Source organism: Ricinus communis, chromosome 8 (genome assembly GCF_019578655.1).
Source record: "Ricinus communis isolate WT05 ecotype wild-type chromosome 8, ASM1957865v1, whole genome shotgun sequence".
In the NCBI taxonomy this organism is placed as follows: Eukaryota; Viridiplantae; Streptophyta; class Magnoliopsida; order Malpighiales; family Euphorbiaceae; genus Ricinus; species Ricinus communis.
Genome location: NC_063263.1, coordinates 21690060 through 21700936, shown reverse-complemented (window position 1 = coordinate 21700936; position 10877 = coordinate 21690060). Strand labels below are relative to the sequence as shown.

Here is a 10877-nt window from a genome sequence, read left to right as displayed (position 1 = left end):
ATAACTATATTTATTATGGCTCCTTGTGGTTGTATTATTAATTATATGATTTTAGCTTACTTATTAAGGTCTATTTTCCTTTATTAGCGAGCCTTGCAAGTTCTTCTTCCGCAATGACATATTTGGTAAAACTTTCAATATTTAGATACTTTGCAATTATAAACAAGTATCATACTCAATCTTGAATTTAAAAAGTGAGATCTTTGTACCACCAAGTCATTTAAGTTATTTTTGTTAAAGTATCATATATGTGTTTTATATATATATAGAATAAAATAATAAAAAAAAATCAAACTATATAGTTTCATTTAGAACTACGTAATTTTGATGCAAATGAAAAATAAACATCACTAAAAAAAAGAAGAAACAATCTTTATTTCTTATATCAATTTTTAGTACAGTTACAAATTCACGTGGTCATTCTTTTTCTGTAAAAAAAAAATAGAAAACTAAGGTTTTCTTTTTAAACTTTAACAATAGAAAAAAATATTTTTAGTATCAAATGGATTTACGGTGTTAACTTATGATTATGTTATATTAAAATGTCTTTAATCATGTTTATAACTAATTTTTATGAGTAATGTATCTTTTAACTACTTAGAAAGATATTTTTTTATTAATCTCATTTGATAAAATCAATACCATGTCATCACAAATAAGCAATATTAGTTCGTTGAATATCAAAATACTAATAGTTTATTGTTAAAATGCATTTTAAGTTTTTGAATCTTTCGATTTTATTTTTATCGAGTCCTTTGATTTTTATTTTATTTCATTTAACTCTTGTATTTTTATTTTTGCTTGTATTGAGAATTTAATAATCCTTAATCAAAGTAAAAAGAAAAGTATAAGGGCTTAATAAAATAAATTAAAATTTTAAGAACTCAATAAAATAAAATAAAAAAGTTCAGAGACTTAATAATGAGTGTTGCCTAGTTTATTCACCAATATTAAAATATAAAAAAATATTAACATTCACTTTTAAAATAATTTCGCTTTTATTTTAGGGTTGAGCAACATTCGATTTAGATTTTGACCAAAAACCGAATGACTATTTTTTAAAATCTTATTCATCGAACCAAATTGAAATATTATTAATAATTAAACTGAATTAGCCTTTTGATTTTTTATAATTTAAACTATAAATATTATATATAATAAATATATAAAAAGTATTTATTCAACATTAACAATAATAAAAATATCTAATATACAAATAAATATATTTCAAGGTTAAAAAAATTATTTTTGCTTAATATAAACGAAAACATATAAAAAATATTTTAGATGTTTATAGACATTTTTGTTGGTTTGATTATACTAAAAACTTTTTAAGTAAAAATGAGCGAATCTAATAATATTCAATTTATCACTTAATAGATCGATTTAAATTAAGTGTTAAAGATAATCGAACCAAATCAAATCCAATTTTTCTATTTGATTTGATTTTTTATTTTTTTCAATTTTACTTATTTTTATTTTTACCGTTAAGTACCAATCAATACTATTTTAACACATAAATGAATTATATATTTTTATTTTCATTTTTTAATATTTAAACTCAAAATGGATGAAAATTAAATTTTAAAATTTTTATAAAAAATAAAAAATAATGTTTTAGTTTGAAAAGCTCTTAATCGAAAAAATAAAAAAATCAAAATTATATAATTCATTTAAAATTCCGTATGCCTAAAAATTTGATGCAAGTGAAAACTAAATCACTAGAAAAGAACACATAACACAACAAACCCTAATTTATTCTCTCAAGCCTCCATTGCCCTTGCAGCCTCGCAGCCTTCTTCTTCCTCTTAATCCGAATCTACCAGGTGTAGTTTAATTATACCTTCTTTCCGTCTGCTTATGTTGATTGGTTGGAGAGAAAAGTGGGAGTTGCTGTCTGTTATGGGTTATGATGATGATGATTTTGTACAGTCCTTTTATTTTAAAATTTCCCTTAATAATAGTTATAATAAGATTATTTCAGTATTTAAAATGCTAATTTTGGTTTAGTTTTTTGTTCGAAGAGTCATATTGCATCTAAGCTGCTGACAGTCTTCTTTTGTTTTTTTGGAACACAACTTCCATAGACTGAGATTCTTCATTCAAGTAGCTGAAAAGTTCTCCACTCTCAAGAACTGGTAATGCCTCTTGGAACTTGTATTTAGTGCTTTTCTTGGGAACGTAGCTCTTTTTTCTTGAAAACGAAAAGAAAATAAAAAGAAAAGAAAATTAGAGTAGTGATTTTGCTTTTCTGAATTAAGTTCGGCTTATGTGGTTTGATTTCATGTTTCTTTTCTTGATGCTTGGGCTTCTCTTTTGAGTTTGGCTGTACGGGTCAATTCTTACGGTGTTTTTATAGAGCGCATGGTAATGGATAGTTATTTAGCTTTGAAAATTTGGTCTTACATATTTTGGTTAATGCTGCTGTTTTCCTGGTGTCTAGTGCTGGTGAATCATAGGATGCTGTTTTATGTGTTGATATTTGCTGAGTTAAAGCAGGCTGCACTTCAAAGTTAGGTTTTGGTTTCTTGCTTTACCAAGAAACGATTGATCCAATTCTGTGACTTTTGGTGATCTGGTGCTGCTTCAAGACATTTCTTTTGCTTACCATTTTGAAATAGGGCTGCACTTCTTCCCCAGGAAGAAGCTGAAGGGGAATTTGATTTTTCCTTCTTTGTGATGAATTCTGTTATCATGATGCATTTTGTATTTCAATGATGTCTCTGAAAAATCAGATTTTCCTACCTAGGAATTGGTTCAAATTTCTGAATTTTTTGTGACAAATTCGATGATGGTTAACTTTATGACTTCTAGCTGGTTGTTCAAACTCTTTCATACCTCTTTGGCTTCATGCATAACTACTAGACAGTTTGGTTTGTCAACATTTAGTTTCCTTTTCACTAACAGTGCTGTATTCCTTATCTTGCTGTCCTTTTAAATGGAAAGGATAGTTTTACGTGTTAGGTTTATAATTGTAATGTATTGAATAGTGAGCATTTTTGGATAGTTTTGAATAATCCTAATTTCTAGTTTTTTTTCATTAATATTTGTTGATTTATTTTAGAGTTTAATTATTGTAAATGGGTTTTTGTAATGAGGATACTTTCAATTGCCTAAATGAATTCATAGAAACAGGTGTTTAATGAGTAGGGCACCTGCTACCCAGTTAATTATCCATAAAAAAATTTGTTTAAAAGCTATATATTAATCGTGTTTGGGCTGGTTTGGGTAATATGCGAGTATTTCTATTTAGATTTAGCACATGTTTGGATAATAAAGGTAATTTCTTAAATGGGTTTGGGAAGTTTCGGGTATGTGTATTTTAATCGCTTTTGTGTTTTGATATCCTTATATGGGCGGGTACCCTGTCCGTTGCTATGATAATTTGGACTGGAAGTTTTCTCTGTTTTCAATGTCAGGGAAATTAGGAAACCTAGGAGAAAAAGGGCTTGGGGTTGACAGGGTTGGGACTTATACATTATCTTGAAGACTAGTAAAAGTTAAACTATAGGTAGGTTAAATATTTGCCTTTTTTTTTTCTTTTGATTCTAAACAAGATGAATTTGATCTTTGCCTCTATTGTTCAATATCAATATCACATATATAGGGCTCTTAATTTTGATTTATTTTAATGTCTTATACATGATTATGAAAGTGTTCCAATCTTGATTTTGTTTTTAAATAGGTAATTATGCATATTGAAAGTAAAAAGAGGGATTTACCAGATCCGTGGTACCGTGATATAAGGGAGGCCTCTTGCAGTGAGCTTACTATTCATTCATTTTATTCTCCTTGCTTTTGATCTTTATGTATTTTATTATTATTATGTTTTGATTTTGTTCTTGTAATTGTTTAGCCGCTGATGATATGAATTACATAATGAACTATGCTATGAAGCAACCAAAGTTCTCTAGATTTTTTGAGAATTTGGATTTGGATATTTATACAAAGAGAGCTGCTTTGAGAGCTTCTGTTTCTGTTGTCAGTCTTATTTCTTATTCAGGTGTGTGCTTGTTTCTTTGTTGTTTCTCAAGCATTTTTGTACCTATTTTTATTGAATTTTGTTTATTTTACATCCATTTCTACAGGTGGAGATGAGATTTTTCAGGGTTCTGGAACTGTTATAGAAAGTGATGATACTGGTGGTATTATATTAACCTCTGCCGATCTCATTAGGTCTCCATTAAGTGGAAATTCTATTGCAGATGCTATAAAGGTTGGTTTATGCAACATTTTCTGCTCTTTTGGCTCTTCTATTCGTTATTTTGGTAATAGTTTGAGACATAATGCTTGTTCGGCTAGTTACTTATATCAACTATTCTTTTAGGTGGTTGTGCATTTATCAGATGATGTGTTGCTTGATGGTCAAATCGTAGCATTTGACTTCCATTATAATATTGTTGTCGTGAAAATTCAGACAAAAGCTCCACTAACAATTGCATGTCTAAGACACTTGGATGATTCCATCACTGTTGATCCGAGTGAGGTTGTTCAAGATAAGCCATTTCAGCTTCGTCCACATTCAAATTCATATAATCTTATTCCTGGAGATAGAGTAATTGCTCTTGGCCGTTATTTTGTAAAGCCGCATGCTCTAATGGCTGCTCCTGGTGAATTTAGGTAAAACAAAATTTAATTCTACTTTTTAATATAATAACAGTATGTTCCGAATTTTGAGTTGTTTTTATAGTGTGGAAAACTTGTCGTATTCTTTAAGTTATTAACTCTTTGATTGTCCATTACAGCATCAATCAGTGTGAATACCAGTGCAAAGAACTTTTCAGGGCGAATTGCAGTATCACTAGAGTATCTGTCTTTCTCTCTCCTAATTACTTTGTTGATTGCCCTTTTTGTGATTCTTCTAGATGTAGTTTATGTAGTTGGATTATGATATAGCCTTCGATTTGTTTGCTTATATTAATGACTAAAGCCTTGTGCATTTTTTTTTGGATAAGTATTTGTTGATTGCCCTTTGTGTGATTCTTCAAGATGTAGTGTATCTAGTTGGATTATGATATAGCCTTAGATTTGTTTGCTTATATTACTGACTAAAGCCTTATGCATGTTTTTTTTTGGATAAGTAGCAATGTCATTAATATTATTCTGTCTAATTCTTTTCTGGCTAGTGTGGTGTTGGTGGGCCACTAATCAACCGTTATGGAGAAGTTATTGGAATTTGCTTTTATGACTGCTGTCATACTCCTTTTTTGCCGGTCAATCTAGCTTCCAAATGGTGGAATCGTTACAAGAAATATGGGTATGTTTTGAATCTTTGTATATAATTGTTGTTTCATAATCACTGAACTTGTAACTTGTAAATGCTTGTGATTTTATTAAAAGACTTCGTAGCACTCGTATTAGGTTCCTTTTTTTTTCTTTTTAACACTATCTAGGTACACTTAGAATTAAACTATCGAATTTTATCTCATTGGGTTTGTCGAGTATTAGGGGTTGCACTTTTTGAAATTCTAGTTTTTTGGGGCTTAATCATGGTGGTGAAATAATATCGTCTAATGGTAATTCTAGTGTTGGTTTTTTTTTGGTTAATTGAGCAGTTTTGTAGATAAACATAAATCTTCTTTCAGAAGCTTCATAACTTTTTCAGGGTCTGCAGATTTGGGATAGATATTGTAGATTAATCCAAAAGGCTGTTAGCACTCGTTCTCAACATGTTATAAAATTTCAGAAAAAAGGTTGTTAAAACAATTTAAATTGGTTAGCTTTGTGTTTATAATTTTCCAGAGATCAATTGTCTCGTCATTCTCATACCTTTTAGTAGATCTTCATGTGTCTTTTGGCCTCATAAAGTAGCAATCTTCTTTAACTCATTTAAAGGTTGAACTTTTGGGTGCTTAGTTATTCTCTCAGTTTTCACTTGTAGAAGTTTGATGAATAAATAATTGAATGGAGAGCTTTGTATGTAATGTCTAACCATTGGTGATCTAACAGTCAATGTTTTGGCATAGGGAAACTCGTCGACCTTGGCTTGCGATGGAACTTACCAATCTTTATGCAGTTAGACTAGATATTCTGGAGAAGATCATTCAGAAGTTCCCCAACACCTTCAAGGGTGTTATGGTTGAAGAGGTATGCCCTTTGTTATTGCAGCTCATTTCTGAAAGAGCATGGTTTTTTGGGTGATGTCATTGTCCCATGCACTTGTTTTAGATTATTGTTACTAATTGGATGGTTTGACTGATCCTATGAGCTTCAAATAGGTTATACCAGGCTCTTCTGCTCACTCAGCTGGGATACGTCCCAACGACGTTATTGTTCAGTTTGGTGGAAAAACTATTCTGAGTTTTTTGGAGGTATATTACCTTGTTAGTGCCATCACTAAGAGCTTATTATTCTTAAACATATATTTGTGTGTGATTGTAGTAGGCCTTACCACACCCAATTCGTTCAATTAAAAGAAAAGGATTAAAAAAAAAGAAAAAAAAGAAAAGAAGATCAAGAATAGAGTTAGGCTAAGGAAATGGGAAAGACAAAAGGCATCTTAGAGATGAGGAAGTGTTAGGCCTCTTCCTCTTCAAGTGTTAGGCCTACGGAAATGGAAAAGACAAAGGCATCTTCTCAAATGAGAGCTAACCCTCCTTTAGTACTTAGAGATGAGGAAGAAATTGATTTTGAAGAAGATGGAAAATATGAAGAAGATGAGGAAATTGGAAGTGATCAATTTGAATTTGATGATAACGATGAAGAAAATATTGATGTGGATGAGAATTAATTGCGCTTTTATAATAACTTTTTAGTATTAGTAGGATTAGGAAGCTTATGTTATGTGTTTTATATCTAGAACTTTGATTGTTAAAAATTGTGTTTTTTTGTCATCACTGTGTGTTTTGCGTAATACTTTCTTTATTTATTTTTGTGCCTTGTGTGTGTGTGTGGCGCGCGCCTGCACCTTGCGCCTAGGTTCCAGGACCCCTTTGTGCGCCTTGCGCCTTTAATAACTATGATCATTTATGAAATTCTAACTATGTGATTAGTGACAACCCGTGTACCACTGGTTTTCGGAATACAGCATGCAAAATTGTATACCTTCTATGATTTTGTTGTAATTTGATGGTGCTTACTGTAGTTACAATAAGGTTGTTGCAGTATTGCGGAAGTTAGCAGCCAAAGATGCTAGTGTTTTTTATGTTTTACCTTTTTGACTTGCACTAGCAGTTACCTTTGAGGTTCACAGCGGAAAGAGGTGAACTAAAACTCCAGAATGCTAACATTTCACATGAATTAATGAACACGGCATATATGGTTCTAAAGTTTTTTATTGCTTTTGTTTCTGGTGTAATCTGGCTGTCAATCTTTAGCCATTTACTGGTTCCATTAACACTAGTAAATCCATTCCTTGCTGCATGATCTTGAAAGTAGAATGGTGAAATTATAGTCTGGTCATTTAGGCATGGTGCCTATCACTTCAGCAAAGAAAATCATCTACAGTTGAGCTGTTTGTAATTTTATATTTGTAGAGGATAATGTCGTGATAAATTAATCTACCAATTTTGACAAATGAAAATATGGTAGCGACAAAAACACATGAATTCAAAAGGAAACTTGTATGAGAACTGCAGTTTTGCTTGTTTGTGTGCCAAGGCTCGGGACATATTCCTCACTTCTTTCATCTGCGTTATGTGTATGTGCTACTTATAATAGTTTGTCATTTTTTAGTCTTGATAAAAACTTGATAAGTAATAGTCTTCTGCCAGTATGGGTTCCTGACCAACTGGGTATATTGGAGCTATTAACAGTTAATTACTCGGTTTCCCTTTGTGTATTATAGGGTTTATGGTTGCATATGTACCTCTCACCATACTGCTACTCTCTGCTATGGACTTGGCCTTTTCTTTAGTTGATAATTCACAGCCTGTATCTTGACATCTTGCGGTTGTAAAGCATTGAAAACTAAGTTACATGCTTGTATGAATAAAAAACACCTGCACACGCATGCAATCACAAACACAAACTCCTGATGCTTTCATCTTCCTTTTTTTTCTTTTTTCCTTTTCATATTTGTATCAGTTGCTGGAGGTAATGTGGGATAAAGTTGGGGATCCTGTGGAGTTGGTTGTGCTACGAGCAAGTGATGGTGTTCGTTTGCATTTTAGCATGGTGGTGGATGAGGCTACACCAGAAAAATTTTATAGGTAAATCTGTCATATTCATTTCTTTAAGAATATTCTAGATTCTGTATATAGAAGAGTTGCATTCATGCAACTACTGTGGGAAGTCATTGTTTGGGACTTTCCATTCCTACATCGACCACCTTTGATCTAAATGATAAATGGTTTGCTATATCAGCTGGCCGCTCTTGAATAATGCACGCTGAACGCTGGAGGATAGGCGCCATTCCTAGAAGTCATAGGTAATGAGTTATATCAGGATAATGGTGTTTGAAACATGTGAACATGTTGTCTGGTGACTTAAGTGTGTTTTCATTTAGTCAAGGCCACTGCATGTCACTTATTCGGTTTTAGCCAGCAAATATTTTGTTATTGTTAAGGTAGTCATTCATGTTCTGCAAAGATATATAATTTGATTATATTTAAACATCAAACACATTAATAGCACAAGGTAGATATTTTTCTTAGACATACTTGCTTTAAGGTCTATTTAGGATTTGAATTCCTTTGTGTACCATGGTTAATTGTGTGAAAGCTCTGTTTCATTTTTCTTTTTGTTGGATTGCAGTAGATGACAGATCTGAGTTACTTAATTAAATGAAAGCTCTGTTCCTATATCTGCATTTTATCCATTCAATTTCATATGATCTATGTCATGAGAAGATATAAGCAAGTGGCATTTGAAAGGTTTAAAATTTTCATTTTGGTGCTACCTGACTAAGTTAGAATAGCAGCTGTGATTCTACAATTTAAGGGATTAAATTTCACATAAGAGTAAGAAAGCACACACCCAGAGATGTGTTTCTTTTTGAAAATGGAGATAAAACATATTTTTAGCAAGGCTGATTGTTCAGTTGACGAGAGATCTATTTGTTTCAAGTGCTTTTTAGACATATTTGTATAGAAAATTGTCCAAGACAATTAGGGTCTATTTGGGATTGCCGGTGGATACTAGAAAACCGGTTTAAATTTTTTTTGATTTTAATAGTTTGATTTCTTTATTTATTTACTTTTTTATGAATTGCTTTTATCCAACCTATTTCTAGAAAAGGCATTAATAAGCCTGTTTCATGCGGGACAGCAATCTCAACTTGGCTCTTAGACAAGTTATGGAATATAGTTCTTGCCATTTTACTAAAAGGGATCTTGAGCTGCCTTTTTGTAACTCATACGTGTCTATTATTGTGTGAAATGAATAAAATTGCCAAGTTCTGTGGAATACATTCCAACCTCAATTTCCAATTCCTTGGTTCCTGAAAATAGATATATTTAATACTTTGCTAATGCAATTCTTCACCTTCTGCTTCATTTTGTAGGTTTGCATGGCAGATGGGCAGGCACTCCGCCTCTCCAAGGGCTTTTGGGGAATCATTTTTGGTAGTAGCATAAGGAAATATTAGTGTCTTTTGTTGTTTAGAACAGTGGTATTTGTAATTTCAACTGTCAAAACCTCTCAACTTATTTTTGTTAGGAACAGCAACCAGGTGGAGCAGGGTTAACTTATTTTGTTAGGAACTGCAACCGGAGCAGGGGTAACTTATTTTGTTAGGAATAGCAACCGGGTGGGAGGGTTGATTTTTTGCCCTTCCCATGCCTGCCGTTGGTAGATTATTAGGGTTAGAAAGGTGGTTGCAGCAGCTATTATTTTTATAACTTTTGTATTTATCAGAAGTGGTATTACTATTGATCATGCTCACAGCTTATAGTATTTAATAATGTTTTTAAGAGGTTAATGCAAATACAGAAAATGTAGTGGTAATTACTTTTTTATAAAAATAATTTTAAAGCTGGACTCTAATTAATCTAAGCATGGACTGCAAGTAGTCTCAAAATTAGATTTATGCTGTCTTCTAAAATTTGATTTGTACTTTATAAATTATTTATGATTAATTTAAATAATAGGTTCTCATAAATAATCCCTCTCTTTGTACTTTTACATAAAATGTATGATTATGGAGGTATAATTTGAAGGAGATTTGAGTATTAAATTATTTTTTTTTTAGTTTAATATTATGTTAGATAATATGATAGCAATTAAAAATAAGATATATACAAATAGGATTGATGAAGTAAAATTGTAAGATAGTAAGATAAAATATTGGTATATATATAGTATTTTATGGAGGACTCTTCTTAAAATAAAATTTTAAAAAATTAATAACTTATTATAATATATAATTTATTTCTATTTATAACTTACTCAAATTGAATATAAAATTTATAATTATGTATTATTTCTATATAGATACATTATAGAAAGATTTTAGTGTATTGAATATTATTTTAAAATTATTATCATTTATTATATTTTATATGCTATAGTTGGTTCATTTTATACTTAGACATTATATAGATGTTCCATTAACTTCATATATTTGGCAATTGTAACAAATTAGGTTCATCAAATACTTAAATTCATCAATAATATATTTTAATCAAGTGAAGTCTAGTCTATAACATTATTTAATGTATATTATCTTTTCTTAATTCAATTTTTTTAAGGTTTATAACACTATTAATGATTTATGTATTTATAGTTTATGATTACTATTTTATATTTGCGATTACTTGAAATGTAAATCAAAATATTTTGTATGTAACTATTTTAATTTGAAATTATACAAATGACACATATCTATAATATAGTAAATATATAAAAGCACGAAAGAGGGAAAAAAATTTTAAACTGACTAAAATATCTTTATAATTAATCGATAATTACTAATTTTATTCTTTTTCAATATATAATTA

The 10877-nt window shown here is 30.6% G+C and overlaps 1 protein-coding gene across 2 annotated transcripts; it reads left to right on the top strand.

Annotated features, from left to right (window-relative positions):
• The first annotated feature begins 1672 nt into the window (after positions 1-1672).
• On the top strand, positions 1673-9834 carry LOC8268699 (putative protease Do-like 14). Of its 2 annotated transcripts, XM_015720828.3 has the most exons (14): positions 1673-1826; positions 2088-2138; positions 3420-3511; positions 3686-3761; positions 3857-4003; positions 4089-4216; positions 4328-4620; positions 4746-4806; positions 5127-5257; positions 5967-6087; positions 6219-6311; positions 8026-8150; positions 8305-8368; positions 9443-9834. In XM_015720828.3, the coding sequence occupies exons 4-13, from the start codon at positions 3692-3694 to the stop codon at positions 8330-8332; spliced, it is 1197 nt and encodes a 398-aa protein (XP_015576314.1). In that variant the 5' UTR covers positions 1673-1826; positions 2088-2138; positions 3420-3511; positions 3686-3691; the 3' UTR covers positions 8333-8368; positions 9443-9834. The 2 variants fall into 2 exon arrangements, with proteins under 2 accessions (XP_015576314.1, XP_015576313.1); XM_015720827.3 differs by lacking the exon at positions 3420-3511.
• Positions 9835-10877: the final 1043 nt, after the last annotated feature.